General features: G+C 40.7%; 2 protein-coding genes across 4 annotated transcripts in view; one reads left to right on the top strand and one right to left on the bottom strand.

Moving 5' to 3' along the window:
- The window catches only part of PPTC7 (protein phosphatase targeting COQ7), a 34,822-nt gene extending 26,406 nt beyond the window's left edge, over positions 1-8,416 (top strand). The window contains exons 4-6 of the mRNA XM_006132578.3: positions 880-1,003; positions 3,176-3,305; positions 4,881-8,416. Of these exons, the coding sequence (XP_006132640.3) occupies positions 880-1,003; positions 3,176-3,305; positions 4,881-4,939 (313 nt within the window). The 3' untranslated portion in view covers positions 4,940-8,416. The remainder of the gene's footprint in view (positions 1-879; positions 1,004-3,175; positions 3,306-4,880) is intronic.
- A 4,125-nt stretch (positions 8,417-12,541) lies between these two features.
- The window catches only part of RAD9B (RAD9 checkpoint clamp component B), a 30,871-nt gene continuing 26,741 nt past the window's right edge, over positions 12,542-16,671 (bottom strand). For 2 of the 3 annotated variants that reach the window (XM_075898691.1, XM_075898694.1), the window contains 2 exons: positions 15,696-15,975; positions 12,542-12,771 (listed from right to left, as the gene is read on the bottom strand). In XM_075898691.1, the coding sequence (XP_075754806.1) occupies positions 12,640-12,771; positions 15,696-15,975 (412 nt within the window). In that variant the 3' untranslated portion in view covers positions 12,542-12,639. Of the gene's footprint in view, positions 12,772-12,979; positions 13,934-15,695; positions 15,976-16,671 lie in introns of those variants that run through there. The other variant, XM_075898692.1, reaches the window with a different exon arrangement.

The following is a 16,671-nucleotide window of genomic DNA, read 5'->3' as shown; positions in this document are numbered from 1 at the left end:
GAGCAACCCAAAGATAGTTATCAAGAATGACAATCTTGGTAATTAGAAAAATACACTGAGTCACCATCGAATAAGGAAAGTGTGAGATGAATCAGCTTTTAAAATACCCACACTTCAGTCTGACATGTAATTGTATCAATTCACCTAGTCTCTTGCACTTTAACATTAATTGCAAAGGCAATTAAAAGTGAGAGTAAATATCAGTATATTCTTCTCTTGACTAAACTTAATGTTAAACTGGTTCTTGCCAGAGAAGAATCCAGTGATCTAAAAATCTAGTTTGAAATGCTAACTTTTCTGAAACTCGTAAGTTCAAATCACAGCTCCTGCATCATTCTACTAATGGTGTGTTGTGTAGTTTTTATCCTAAAATCTCCCAGGAAGATCTTGTCTGTACCAAAATAAATACTTTGTTCTCTGTATTATGCACCACTTGACCATCAGACTACTGCCCACAGTTAGTGGGGATGTACCCAAACATTTGAAATACTTTGGGATCCTTCACAATAAAAAGATGCTTCATTATCCAGTAAGTAGGCTTGCTGTTTCAATAATTTTATTGAAGTCCTTTTAATTATAGCCCATTCTACATATTTGAGTGAGAAGAAAACCTCACAAACTGCAGTACTTCTAATAGTACAACGAAGATATACTTGCCGAATATATTAAACTGAAGGATTGTCCTAATCAGGCATTTTCAGTGCAATTCTATGGTGTAGTGTTTCTGATGCTCTCTAGTTGTGATCATTCTCCTGTTATTACAGCCAGAATAATACCAGTGAATTACAAAAGCTATTCATTATGTAGTTGGAACAAGATTTGGTGCCATTATCTTAAGCTAGTGCCCATTTCTTTGACATGGTGGCATTATTTTCACAGCCCGGATGCTGCTGACAGTACAACTTTTGATGTTCAGCTAGGAGACATTATTTTGACAGCAACAGATGGACTTTTTGACAACATGCCTGACTATATGATTCTTCAGGAACTAAAAAAGTTGAAGGTAACTGAAAATGAAACGTGTGCAATTGAATTTCATTCCCGTAACTCATCTGTAATATGAATACTAGGCAAAAGTTATTACTTGTTCTGAAACAATCCAAGAGCAGCTTTTGTTTGTAACTTTGGCATGAGAGCTTCATTGTATTAAACCACTATCTTGGGTGACAGGATTGTTGCGCTTGAAAATACATACAATTCAGCTTTAAAAGAGGAAAATGTGATATAAAAACTAGCATCAATCTATGTGAGCTTCCTTTAGGAAGCTTTATTTTGCATAACTTTTCAGTACCCTTTCATATTTGGTTTCAGAAGGGGCTTGTCTGCAAATAGCTCTTATCCTTGAGATAAATTTACTGGAAGTTGTTGGTTGACAAGAGAAAGTGGCTCCTTTGCCAACAAAGTGACTTGGAGATGCTCAACCAATTTTCGGATCCCTTTCTTGAAATCTCTCATCTTCCTTCCTTTTCAATCTAAAGCTATGGCTTGGTTAGGATTTTGGTTTTTAAAACATATTCTTAGTCTAGATTGTGCACACTGGATATTCATGGCGCTAGTTTTGAAGAGAAACATGAGCTCCACCTATTGGTACATTTGGTTAAGACACCAAATAGAAATTGGGTTGGATGGAAAGCTAAGAATTGTCAAAGCCTGTTCACTCCTCCAAAATGTTAGGGAAATTCAGATATATTCATAAAATTATATACCTTATAGATTATCAAACTGGTTGTTTGTGAAAATAGCTGTTCATCCCTTGTCTTGTTCAACATGGAAAAAAACCTGTTTCTGAGTAAGGCAGCAGGTATTGAAAAGGTAAGGGTGATTGGAACTCCTGGAGGAAATGCATTATATAGAAAGCTTGTATTTTCTCTAGATTTTCATAGACTTATAACTGTCTTAATTTTTTAAGAGAACTCTTACTGGCTGCCTCTTCATTAAAAATCATGCAAATTATGTTCTTGTGTGTGAGGTAAGTTACATTAGTAGGTGCAGGCTGTCAATGCTGGATACCCGAACTCCATGAAGTAAGATTGATAGTTTCATTCTGATTTGATCCATCTTCTAGCGTTGGCAAAATGTATTATTTTTAAAGACGTTTTTATGCTTGATGTTAATATAAAGCCTTAGCCTCACACTTCCTACTAAGGATATAAAATCTTGTTTAATCAGTTAACTGGTTAAATTTTTAGAGTTGTATGGTGGGGGGCTCCTCTGGCCCAGCTAGAGCACCTCCTGCAATTGGAAGGATGCTCTGGCCAAGCCAAGCCTACCAGTTAACTGTGGGTACGTCTAGACTACAGGCTTTTGTCGACAGAAGTTTTGTCGACAGATACTGTTGACAAAACTTCTGTCGACATAGAGCGTCTAGACACATTCAGTTCTGTCAACAAAGCAATCTGTCGAAAGAAGGTGTTATGCCTCGTAAAATGAGGTTTACCAACGTCGACAAAACTGCTGAGTTCTGTCACCGTTATGTCAACGGTGATGTAGACGCAGGTATAGTTTTGTCGACAAAAGTCCACTTTTGTCGACAAAACTCAGTCTAGACACACCCTGTAACTGGTAGGCCTGACCTGATAAGGGTGATGCTTACTGAGTAACCACTCACATTCCAACTTCCTACAAGCTCATCCTTATTATTAAAACTAGCTTTATTTCTTGCTCTAGGGTGGTGCTTCTGTGCTGAGAATGAGCACTCTGAATTTTTTTAGGCAGTATTTTTTGGGTGAACACTTCTTTAGTTTAGCATTCTCTTTGCAAAGTTTGAGCGTCAGGCTGTACAGAAGAACTGAGCTGGATGAATGGGGTGTATGATTGGGTAGTCAGAATAAGCAAAGGAAAACCTATTTTTTCAGCTACCGTTTTCTCCCCTCCCCTTTCCCCCATCCCTTGACTCTTAAAATATAGAGAAGTGCTGTCTTCTACTTTCTCCCTTCCTAAGATAAGCATGTGTTCATAACTCGTGCACCAATGATTAGTGGAAGAAGTTGACTTAATTTCCTACAGACATTCTTAAAGTGAACTGATTTAATTTGAGATAAGATTCCTTTGAAATGAAAAATCTAACTTGCAATGTTGTTACTTATATCAATATCCAGTTATGTATATGTGCCTGAATGAAATTCCCTGTAATAGTTTGCTTTTGTAAGAATAACTTGTTCTTCCATCAATATAGAATTCTAATTATGAGAGCATACAACAGACAGCAAGAAGCATTGCTGAGCAAGCTCACGAACTGGCCTATGACCCCACTTACATGTCACCTTTTGCACAGTTTGCATGTGACAATGGATTGAATGTGAGAGGTAAGTTTCCTGTTGCTGGATAACATCATACATTTGATGGTGTCAGATTAAATTCCTTTGTTGGATTTGTGCCAGAGTTCCTGAATAGTAAGCAATCTTAGATATGTTCTGGAAAGAAGATGCCAGCCATAATTGGGAGGTAGTGTGATCCAATACATAGGACACTGGACTGGAAGTCATCAGACCTATGCTTTCTTTTTGGCTCTATCACTGACCTGATGTGTGGCCTAAATATAGAATGTCTGTCTTTATTCCCCTCCCCTGTCTCCTGTTCTAATTAGGTTGTAAATTTGTCTGTAGGCATTACCAGAGTACATAGAGCACTGATTTTTATTTTAGTAGTCTGTTTGCAGAATGCTTCCCATTCATCTGACATTGTTCAGTCGCTTTGCCCTCTGTAATCTATCTCCCCATCCTCTGGAAAGTCTCTAGTGTACCTGCCGGAGTCCTGAGCAAAGGTGAAAGTGAGCTGGGATGCCTCAGTGCAGCACCCCAGTAAGAGCATGGCTGGCTGAGGGCAGGCTTCTCAATTAGGGATGTTAAAATGCTTTTATTTAGGTAATGTGTAACCATTGAAAATTTCAGAAGTTACATGTTCACACACAGAGGTGCAGGTGGCTGCCACAGAAGCAGCTGTGTGGTGGGGGGGAGGGGCTGTTGTGTATATAACCATGAAGATTAACAGATGAGCCCAGACTCATCAGTTAATCATTTACACATTTATACTTTCACATCTCTGCCCTCAATGCTGTCAGCCACCATACATGAGTAAGCTTCCTGTACCAGTGCTGGGCATGAATGGTTCACCTCACTCTTTCCACTTTCCTCCTCCATTGAGCCCAAACCACCACCATCCATTTCCCCCCACCTCTGTATGGGATGGCTAGGGGGTGGGAAGCAAGGCCCCATCTCAAGTGGATCCAAACCAGCATCCACAGTCCCTGTGTGCATGGCCACAGTGCCCCCAGGCTTCAGCCTTGGTGATCGGGTGGCCAGGCAGGACAGTCTTAGCTAGTCCCAGGGATCAGGCAGGCTGGGCAGCATGGTGACTTCACTTCCAGCCCCAGACTCTCCCCCCTAAACCCCTCAGTTCCCCTCCCCAGTCCCCCCCCCACATTTCTTACAGGTATTGTCCTATCACAACTGCCCCAATCTCCTCCCCTAAGCATCCACCCAAGCCCTGCAATAAGTCAGTACTTTTAAGAAATTGAAGTTACTTTCACACCTGGTCCTGAGGTTTCCATTTATTACTCAGCTTAGAGAGAAAAGTCTTTCAAATTTGTATAGCTCAAGACTCCCTTCATGGGCCATTGAAATTGCCTCTTGCTTAGCCTGTGTGCATTTCACATCGTTCCATGTGCCTTATGGGTGTCAAATCTGTAATCTTTTTAACTCCTGCCAGCTAGAGCATAGTCATTAGTTGCTTCCCTTTTGACTGCTGGTCCTTTGTATTCACAGACTTAATTGGAGTTTGTGTAATAAAATACTCCTTCACAGAGTAACTTCATCAGAACCTTGCAAAACATTCTTACAGTACCACAATCCTTTGTAATGGACTGTTTTCTTGCATTACAGGGGGAAAGCCAGATGACATCACCGTCCTTCTTTCTATAGTAGCTGAATATACAGACTGATTTGCCTAATGTCAACGTCTGTTTTCCATTATCTTGGAGTTCCTAGCTTCACATGTACTGTTTCCTGCTGGCAGGATAGATTTCTTTCTTTGCAGCTGATCTCAATGGCCATTACTCAAGCGGGTTGCCTGTTACGACACAATTGAGATCCTTTAAAAACCACTATTTGCAGTACACTGGTGTTCATCTGCCAGCATGAAATGAAGAAAAAGACATGAAGCTTGTTTCTCAAAACTTAGTAATCATTCACAAGGTGGGGGAAAACGAGATCCATATGGTTACTACTTCTCAAATATTACTAGTTTCAAATTATTATTGATTGGTTACAATTCAAAATGAAATTTAATAAATAAAATTGATACATTCTCTCCACCAGAGTGTACTACTGTTCTGCTAGAAACATCCGTTATCCAACGAAGGATATGTTACAAAGCATCCTTTCATAAACATAGTCTTGTTACAGTAATAGGTGAGAGTTTGTGTTTATATAATATAAACTCCAGTTTTCAGGGGGTTTATAGCTGCTGTAAACATTTTGCTCTTGGCATACGTGGTGTCAGCCTTAGCAGACTTTTTCTAGTACAAGATTTGAAAAAAAAAATAGTTTGAGCTGTATGGATGCCACAAGTGTTTTGTGATTTCAGGTGCTTAATTGTGATCTTATACATGAAAGTTTTGCAAATAATTAGTCCACAATGAGGCCTGGTATCTCTGGATGTTTTGTTTTTTGAAGTGGGGAACTTTTTGTTTAAAAAGGGTTTATTGTGTTAAGTTGTAACTAAAACTTACAAAAGCTAGAATATTCAAAGTTGAGGTTTAGCACAATATCATTAATCTCTGATCAGAATGTATGCTGCAATACCCAAGAATGATGGTTTGCATTAAGAACAGATACTCCTCAACTCTGAACTTTCTTGCTTTTGTTTACAGAGAACATTACTGTTAACTAGACATGGTTTGTGCATTGCCATTCTTGCTTTGTATAAAATAGAATCTGTACCAGTTATTTTGATGCTTGTCTTGCTAGCTCAAAAGTGCACCTCTGCTTATGCTGTCAGCAGCAGCAGTAAGTATACAAATGGAAAATTAGTTAATGAATAATTAGCAGAAGTTACATTTCAGTAACTGATATTTGGGGTTTTCACTATGAACCTTCATGATGTTTACAATTATTAAATAGCCACTTGCAATATAGCATTTCCTTATGAATTTTAGTAGCTCGCAATTGTTTCCCCAGTTTCTGCAACCCCTTTTTCTGAGGTGCATAAGCTGATAGCTGTAAAGATTATATATATTTTTGGTCAGTTTTTCATTAACTTTTTTTGCTGGTAGAAAAGTACTTAGAAATAAATTAAAGCCATGTTTTATATAAAAGTCAGGTAACGATGTCTAGATGAGTGCATTTACACTTGGTCAGTAAGGAATCTCTCCTTATCTGAAAGGAGATTTTACTACCTGGCTTATTGTATTAAAACTGTTTAAGTTTGAGGAAATCTCAAATTGTTTAAAGAACCTTTATTCGAGTTGTACTGTATATTTGCATAAATGTATGTCGAGCTCTTATTTTATTTAAAATCACTTAACATGTACCATGTACATGTCATTTTACTGTTTTAATGCATCATGCTTGTAACAGGCATTTCATTTATGAGTGAGTGATTAATTTGGGAGCTATTCAGTAATTTATTTGTATTCATAAATTGGCATAATGTTAGATATATTTTAAATCATCTTTAATTACTTGTCAAAATGCCTTAACTACCCTAACTTGGCCAAAATAATAGTAGTTTGGTGGGGGTATGGGAAGAATTAATGAAAACACCATGTGAGAGGTAGACAGCTTTGCACAAACTGTAGTCCCTTTAATCTTTAAAAGTTGAACAAGCTGTATCTAGGTACCTTTTTGTTGGAAGGAATGTATTTGTGCTGCATAGGGCTTCATTTTTAGTGTTTGAGGAATGTCTCAAATCGGGACACTCCCTACACTAAAGTCTTCAGTATTTTGTCACAATTCCTTGTTAGAGCAGACTAGATCAAGTACAGATTTTCCTATTCTTGAACTTACTCTGATATGCCCCGGTAGAGCTGAACTATTTCCTCACTTTATATTCCTGCCAGTGTTCTCTGTTCACTATTTTCTATAACTACAAATTAGGGTATGTATGTGGATCAGATAAATGAGTAGCAAAGGTGCTTCCCTTCCACCCCCTAAGCTCAGCTGTGACTGTGCTCTGCCCTCTACTGATCCAGGGTCTGGAATCCTAGGTCATAGAAATCCAGCTGTCCTGGTAGTGACTGAACTTTCTCTACTCATGGGTCTGATTCTAAATCTTGTTTTTGTGTTAATGCAGTTTTTAGTCAATATAAAGACATTTGCCTCATAGATCATGATTTTTTTTATAATGAACAAATTTGGTTTTTAATTTACAATTTGTAAATTTATCCCTCACTGGACACACCAAAGACCAGCAAAGTTTATAGCTTTTTCCATCTGTTAAAGCAATACTGTATTATAAAGAGTTAATATTTTTATCACATGCTTGAGAATTTTGTTTTTTGTTTTAAGATGTGCACTCTAAACATATCAACCTAATTTCTTCCTATGAATTTAAGCTGTCTGCGCACAACAGATATTTATAGTAAAGGAAATGACAGGACTCAAGTAGTCAAAGTAACCTTAAAATGATGCATGAAGCAGTAATCATTCCTAGGAATTAGATTATTATAATTTTATCATGAGAGGGGGACACAGGAAAAACATTTCAGGAGTATTCATTTGAGTTGGAAACATGAAAGGTGGAACAGGTTTACCAGTCTGAAAAGTTTTACTCTGTGTCAACAGTTGCTTGGTGGGGAACAGTAATTGGACTAAATGTAAAAGCTTTATATACTAGTAACTTATCACACCAAGTATTGCAACAGCAATTGCAGGACCTAGGGTGTCTGCAGGTGAGAGGTCTAGAAAATATGAAATGAATACTCTTCTTAAAAGGATTGAAATGTCCATGGTTCCTTGTCACTTTAATAGCTATCTTTGGGAGAGCTGCAACATCCAGTTTCTCTTAAGAGTTGCTACTTTTGCATTTATTAAAAAAATGGGGGAAACTGTTTTGAGTTTGGGACCAGATTGGATAACAAAACTTTCTGAAGAGGGATGTAAAGGTGTAGCAAAGATGATGTAAGTATTTTGTAATTGGAATTCATATCTCTTGGTAATAGGTAACTTCTCAGTGGAAAACCAGACTATGAATGTGTAGAAGTTGACTGTATGTAGTAGTATCTAACAAAGATAGCTGACATAATAAAAGAAATCTGAGTCTGTATCTAATGAGGATGCTTTGTTAGACTATCATTTTACCTATACTTACCTAAGAGGCAATTATGTGAATTGGATGTCTGAAGTATGCAGGAATAGTTCTGTAAATACATTTAAATGAATTGTAAAGATATTTAATAAATATAGTATTTATACTAAAATGTGTGGCTTTAAAGTAACTTACTTCGAGTTTACTTTCCATTTATGCAAAGAGTGCTATTGTGTATTACACAGGAGCCCAGCCATTGAGCCTCAACTTTGGAGTATGTCTATTATGTTTTAGTTTTCACATGTTCTGTTCTAGTTTTTCGCTTATACCAGCAATAACAATCCTATAGTCAGTAATATCCTTCTGAAGAAGTAATGTTACTTTGCATAGTGATAAGCAGGTTCAAATAATATTTCTTACATTGCTGAGAGCCTAACATTTGCAATGTCTGCACATTAAACAACTTTCATTTTTTAGTCTTTCCAGCACAGCTATGGACAACCCCCTACCAAGCCATCTGGCTCACCTAGAAGCCAACTTTTTAAAACTGTTCCATACATGTATAAAATATGTTTGTTCCAATCTTCTGAGTCCTATATTGCAATAAACTGCAATACTCTGTTCTCTCACTCAAATTAATGGCACCAGCCACTTCCCTTCAGAAAGACTAAATTAATCCGTGTATGGCTATACACAAGCGTTCCACCCAACTTTGCCAAACAGTCCTAAAGAATCAATTCCTATGCAAATGTTTTGGAATAAAACTGTATAATCAACATTTGTCACTTTTGGCATTTGGTAAAGATGTCAAATTTGTCTAAAACTACACAAATTCCCACCCTCTTCATTTGCTATATTGAAAAGACAGAGCTATGCCCATTCTTATGCAGTGAAGCAATCTTAAGATGAAAATGGTGATCTCTGACTACTGTTTAGTACACTGCTATGGGTAATGGATTATTACTGGGATCAAACAATCAAATTTATTCTGATTTCTATTACAGAGTTCTAAAATGAAACTTTTCTAATTCACTGTATCTTGTTCACATACTTGACTTGTATATTGGAGGGCGGATTTTGTAAACTAGTAGATTAAAATACTAATTATAAAAATTCATTGCAAGGTGTGAAAATGCAAACTTATAGTCAGTTTTACACCTAAATGTCAGTTTTTCAAAAATTACTGGTAATTATTTTGGCAATAAATAAGAATAGCCATACAGGGTCAGACCAAAGGTCCATCTAGCCCAGCATCCTGTCTGCCGATAGTGGACAATACCAGATGCCCCAGAGGGAGAGAACACAACAGGTAATCCTCATGTGATCCCTCTCCTGTCACCTATTTCCAGACAAACAGAGGCTAGGAACACCATTCTTATCCATCCTGACTAATAGCCATTCATGGACCTAACCTCCATGAATCTATCTAGCTCTTTTTGAACCCTGTTAAAGTCCTAGCCTTCAGCACATCCTCTGGCAAGGAGTTCCACAGGTTAACTGTGTGCTGAGTGAAGAAACTTCCTTTTGTTTTTTTTAAACCTGCCTATTAATTTCACTTAGTGACCCCCAATTCTTATATTGTGGGAATAAGTAAGTACCTTTTTCCTATTCACTTTTTCCACACCAGTCATGACTTTACAGATCTCTAACATATCCACTCTTCATCTCCTCTTTTTAAGCTGAAAAGTCCAAGTCTTTATTCTCTCTTCGTATGGGACCCATTCCAAACACCAAATTTGTTGCCTCTTCTGAACCTTTTCCAATGCCTGTGTATATTTTTTTGAGATGAGGTGACCACATCTGTACGCAGTATTAAAGATGTGGGCATACCATGGCTTTATACAGAGCAGCCCGGGGGAAAAAAAATACCAGGCCTCAGCATGGTGGGCTGGGAGGAGGTGTGTCTAGGGAGGGGGGAAACCGGCCGCTGGGAAGCATAGTTGGGGGCAGCAGGGCAGTCTGCTGGAGATCGGGGCAGGCGGCAGAAGCAGGGCTGGGCAGGGGGTTTGGCTGGGGGAGAGTGGGAGGAGAACCAGCCTTCGGAAGGAAGGCTGGATGGGGGCAGCGGGCTGGCCAGGGGAGATCGGGAGAAGAAAGCCATACCCTCCCTTGAGTAGTTGCGAACTGCCTGGCTGGTAGACACACACACAGCATGAGCACATCTACCTGCCAGGCAGTTCACAGCTACGGACTGATACACCTAATAATAATGCATACCTAATTAGAAAATACTGGACATTTTATATGTCCAGTATGTTCTCAATTTGTTTCCTGGACAGAACCCTCAAATTCTGGACTGCCTGGTACAAAACCAGACACCAGGCAACCCTACCCCTCTTTGCACCCTCCCTCCTAGCCAGATACCCTACCCCCAGTCTGCTCTTGCTCCCGACTTCTGGAGTGCCCATCCAGCGCCAGATCCCCCAAGCCCTGGCCCAGGGTGGAGGATGCAGCCGGGTGAAACACTGAAAATTTATTCATTTTTAATTCTTTTTTTATATGCATGTATATCTTTGGGTTGCAAAAAACAGTACTGAAAAAAAAACCGGGTTCCAACTAAAATAAACAGTTTGGTAAACACGTTGTCTAGCCAGTTTTCTATCCATCTTATAGTTCATTTATCCAATCCACACTCCCTTAACTTGCTGGTAAGAATATTGTGGGTGACCGTATCAAAAGTTTTGCTAAAGCTAGCACTGGGGGCTTTGGGAGGACCAGAAACAACATATTTGAATATTTGTCATTTGCGTAATGAATATGCAAATATGAAAATGAATGTTACTGGTCCTCCAAAAGCTTGTGAATGGATTTACTGGTCCCCATGTCAAAAAGTTTGGGAACCCCTGATAGAGGCAATAAGATATTCTGTCTTATTCTCTCTCTCTCTTTTTAAATTATTCCTAATATTCTGTTGGCTTTTTTGACTGCTGCTGCACACTGGATGTTTTCAGAGAACTATCCAAATAAATGTGTTTGGCTGTACTAGAATGAAAGTATCAGGTAGGGGTAGCAAATCCATGCAGTGTCACATGTATAGTCTTAATTCTCTTGAAGCAGTGTACTCAGTGGTTCAGGTGACTGACCAATTAAGGATCCTCTAGCATGTGAGCTCTAATCCATTTTTAGGTCTATCAAATGTACCTAACAATCTAAGATTCTTAATCCAGCATTACACCAGTATTAAATTATGAAAATTTCTACTAAAAAGATGACATCCATACAACTAGCTACACAGAATGGTATTGACAGATGATGAAAATGCTCTTGTATTTAAAGTTTTTGGATGTGTTTTACACATTTGAACTTTCACAACAATTGGAATACAAAATATTTACATGTTAACCTGTGAATACAAACACTAAAATTAATTTTAAAGTCTTAATTAGTTCTTTTCTACATTAAAAGGGGTACCTATGCAACAAGCTGATTGTTCACTTGTGAGCTGAAAACTCTACCCTGCTTAGGTGTTAAGTTGAAAAGCACTAACTGTAGTAATAGTCTAGAACAGTGGTGGGCAAAAGGGCCTCTGTGGGCCACATCCGGCCTTCCAAGCAAGTTGATCCAGCCTACGGAGGCCCTGCTGCACCTCCTGCCCCCCGGCCCATCAGGGTCTTGGGAAGCGGAGAGAACTGCATGAAGTCTCCTCTCGCCTACCAAGGAGCATATGGTGGCGCTCCTGGCAGGGTGAAAGGAGACTTCATGTGTACTTTCCCGTCCCCAAGCTCTGACTGGCTTGGGGGCAGAGGGATAGAGCATGCGAAGTCTCCTCCTACCCTGCAAGAGAAGCTCTGCGCTCTCCTTGAAGGATGGGGGCAGGGTGGGAGGAGACTTTGCATGCTCCCTCTGCCCCCAGGCCAATCAGGGTTTGGGGGTAGGAGGGGAGAATGTGATCTCTTCCTGCCCTGCAAGGGGCTCAGCACTTAGTCAACTGCCAGTTGCTGCCCAGTTGGTTTTCCATTGCAGGGCGGGAGCAGGGAGCGAGAAACTTCATGTGCACCCCCTTCTCAGGCCCTGATTGACTTACGGGCAGGGGCACAGGTACCTAGGTGGTTTTCTGGGAGGGGATGGGGGGGGGGAGAACAAGACTTCGCATGCTCCCCTCTTCCCCCCCAGCCAATTGGTCTGTGGGTGGAGAAGCATGGAAGTCTCCTGGCCCCTCCTGGGCCCCCACTAAAAAATTATTGCTCACTCCAGTCTAGAATATAAAACAGCAGTTTCTATTGACAGTTCTCATTTCTGTGTAATCTAAAAATAGTAGAAAACCCAGGGAAATTTCTGTAAGAAATGTTGCAACAAGTTTCTTTGTAAAATAGTCCTTTAGCTATTAAAATATACCTTTAATACCTAAAGACAATGTAAACATTTTTGCAAAGTTTGTACATGTACTACGTATCACTAGACTGCTTGGGAGAGCTGCTCATTGTCAAAATCTTCTTCATCATCACTAGCTGTGGCCAAGCTATGGAGTGTGTAGCTGATGGTATCTTGCTCCTTTAATGAAATTGCTCCAAAGAAAAATGAATGAAACTGGAAAATGCAATATATAAAGTGAGATTTTATACATATAAAATATTCCTGGGATGATTTTACTTCTGATTTAAGTTCTTTTGGCAAGCACATTTAAAAAACAAATTGTATAACAATGTACACGAATACATTTGGCATTTACAATTATTTCCCGCTGTCAAAGGTGTAACAATATGTTAATTTGTCTACTGATTTAATATCAACCACTATAATTTAGTATTTCTAAACAAATTTGTAAGTCTAAATATGGGAAAAGAGTTCAGATTAGAAATAAATTCAAACCTCTGATGAATTCTTAACAGGGGAAAGTTGTGCATTACTTCAATCCTAAAGATGTGGATTTATTTAAAATATTATGTAAATGAAATAGCAGAGAGATGTTTGTGTGCAGCTGTGGCTTGCATAGGACAAAGTTTCTGAATATACACCACTCCTCCATATCCACTTTAGTGTATGCTAGATGGAAAAAAAGCTACTGCCAGGCCTGGTCTTCCCAGCCTCTGGAAACAGGGCTACTGCTAAGCCTTTTCAGAGAGAGACAAAGGAGAGGGGTAAGATGGCAGAAGAAATAATTGAAAAGCCCTTCCTCCCCAAGATGAGGCAGCTGATACTGTATCAAGTACACTTGCCATTTTGTGAAGACATCTCATGTCCTTGATTTTACTGCTACATTTTTCCAGACATTACAGATTGAACCTCTTTTGTCTGGCACCTTGGAGCCCTGACCTGTGCTGAACCAGAGAATTTTCCAAATCATGTGAGGTCAATACTTTCTAACAGCATTATCACTTCCACTGGGATGGTAGAAGATATAAATTAGAGCTAAATAATAGCATAGACTACTTTGTCACCAGTCCTGGCTCAAACTTTATGGGGACTACAGGAAACTTGGCCATATCCAACATTTGACATCCAGCTAACAAATCATGCTGGACCATAGATATTGACCAGACAGTGCCAGATTAGAGAGGTTCAACCTGTTCAACTGTGGATCCACCTAATGTCTTAAAGTAGACAAGGCAAAAACTCTGGACAGTTGTTTGCTAGCATGTGTTCCTTGGAGATGGGAGGGCTGATTAATGAAGTTGAACTCTTAGGGTTGGCAATGCAGCATATCAAAGTTGATGTCCTGTGTCCAGGAGCCCAGACAAATATCAGGATCCTGCAAAGGCATGAAACAGAATCCTTACCCTGACACCCCCATGTCCCTGTGCTGGGATGCTGCCTAACTCTCTCTGCTAACATCTGACAGCCTCTACCCACACCAAAAGTGCCCTCTGTTTATTAAGAAATAAACTGCCCCCTTCCCTGCTGGCTGCAGAAGTGTATCAGCTCTGGTGGCTCCCTAGCCAATGTGGTTTGCACTGTGGTAGAAGCAGCCAGTTAGGCTTCCCACACCAAGCAGTGCCTTCTGTGGCTGGGAGCCATGTGCAAGGGTGAGCCCCCACATGACACCACCATTTATAATGCTTGCGGTCTGGAGGACTACACAAAAATAAATGGGGGGGGAGGGAGTGGGTGTTGTCTAGTAGCCAGAACTAGAGTCCAGTTTGCAATAAAGATGGCAAGCAGCCAGAGAAATGGAGCTATCTGGAGAACAGCTCAGGTTTGAGCAATTAGATAATCACAGAAGCAGTTGCAAGCCACCTAACTCTCTGGCACACAATGGATGAGAAGGAAGATATTGAAAAGGAGAAACTGCATAATGGGAACTTGGGGAAGCAGAGCATAGCACAGCAAACTATTCTCACTAAAAAAAATCCCAACCCTATAAATTAATTCTGTGGTCAATAAGCATTTTCAAATGTGAACCACAGGAAGGTTTGACAGAAGCAAGAATAAAGGGCATTGTGGGGCAGTAGACTGAACTATCATTGACACAGAATTTGGTTACAATGTATTGCAAAGTAAATAAGGACCTGTTTATAAGGGAACTGTTTAACTAGATTCTACAAATATTGATCACCGTACTATTGCACTGAACTTGACTAAAACAGCAATTTATATAAAACTGAACAGTCTAGTGTGGCAAATGGGACTACATGTAATTAAACTACAGGCAGTCCCCGGGTTACGTACAAGATAGGGACTGTAGGTTTGTTCTTAAGTTGAATCTGTATGTAAGTTGGAACTGGCATCCAGATTCAGCCACTGCTGAAACTGACCGCCAGTTCTGACTTACATACAGATTCAACTTAAGAACCGCAAGTCAGCTGCTGCTGAAACTGATCAGCCGCTGATTCCAGGAAGCCCGGGGCAGAGCAACTGTGCCTCGGGCTTCCTGTAGTCAGCGCTGGTCAGTTTCAGCAACGGCTGACTTGGGGACGCCCCCCCCCAGCAGACCAGGGACACGGGGAGCAAAGCCGCAGCAGCGGGGTGCCTCGCCTCTGAGGCTTTGCTCTGGCGCAGGACTCGCTTTGCTCCCGGTACCCCTGGTCTGCTGGAGACGGTCCCCAGCAGACCAGGCGCACCGCGAGCAAACCCACAGCCGTGGCGGGGTCCTGCGCTTCTGAGGCTTTGCTCTGGCAAAGCCTCAGAAGTGGGGGAACACGCCGCTGCTGCGGGTTTGCTCGCGGTGTCCCTGGTCTGCTGGGGACCGTCTCCAGCAGACCAGGGGCACCGCGAGCAAACCGGCAGCCGTGGCGGGGTCCCGCGCTTCTGAGGCTTTGCCCCTGGTCTGCTGGAGACGGTCCCCAGCAGACCAGGGGCACCAGGAGCAGCTTTTCTCGCCCCGGAGGTCAAGGTGGCTGACCACTGCCTGTGAGCTCTGGGGCGAGAAAGCCCCGTTCGTAAGTGCGGATCCGACATAAATCGGATCCGCGTAAGTCGGGGACTGCCTGTACTAAAAAGTATGATTTTTCTGTATGGGTAAAACTAATTTTTCTTTAGTTTACAATGTAGATTTAATTTGCCATTCTTCTTACCTTGTACTGATCAGAGTATGTGGGTATTACTTCTTCCACAATTTTAATGTCACCTGCTGCACTCATGTCCAATACTTCTATGTTCTTCATGTCTTTCTTTGAGATTATGGGAATAGTATCTTCTTTTGACAGAGAGTTCCTACATACTTCAGGTGACTGTGTTGCTATGGTTCTATTCCAACAAGGCTTTTTTGAAGCTACTGTCTCTGTATTACTATCATCTGCAGAATTGTTTGGGATGTTTTCAGCATTATCTGCATGGGCCTTCATCAAGGTAGGCCTGACGGATTAACAGACATGTTAGTACCCTGACTGTAAACCACAGAAACAAACTCATACTACCAATGACTAATGAAAAGCATGATGACTTTAGGACTAGACTTTCATCTAGCGCATGGGTGAGCAATAAAATGACACCACTGCTGCTATATTTACCTGTACCTCTGCCAGTCTGGATGACTGCAGCTCCCATTTGCTGTAGATTGCCAATCCTAGCCAATGGGTGCTGCAGAAAGCGTTGTAGACTGGGACACTGCTTCCCTCAGCTCCCATTAGCCTGAACAACAATCTGTGGTCAACGGGAGCTGCAATTCCCTGTATCTGCAGAGGTGCAGGTAAATATAGCAATGGCAGCCCGCCAAGGGCTAACCATGGGGAACTGGATCCAGCTTGTGCGGTGGTATTTGTCCACCCCAATTTAGTGCGACCTTCTCCCCCAGCTAAACTTTTTCCAGCCCATGCAAAACTGACAGCTATTTGTTCTGCTGAGAATCTGTGCTGCTGGTTTCTCCTTTACCCCAAAGGAAGAGGGTATTGCATGAAACTGAAGGGTGTGTTTGAGAAGAGAAGGTGAATCTACAGGAAGCCATTCCCCACAAAATAGAAATAGGCAAAGATATGAAAACACAATGAAAAAGATGACATGCAATTCAAACAATGTTTTAAACACCTATTAGCTGTCAGAAATTATGGTGAG

This window comes from Pelodiscus sinensis, chromosome 15 (genome assembly GCF_049634645.1).
Source record: "Pelodiscus sinensis isolate JC-2024 chromosome 15, ASM4963464v1, whole genome shotgun sequence".
NCBI lineage: Eukaryota > Metazoa > Chordata > Testudines > Trionychidae > Pelodiscus > Pelodiscus sinensis.
Note: the sequence above shows the minus strand (reverse complement) of the source record. Positions and strands in the feature narration are given on the sequence as shown.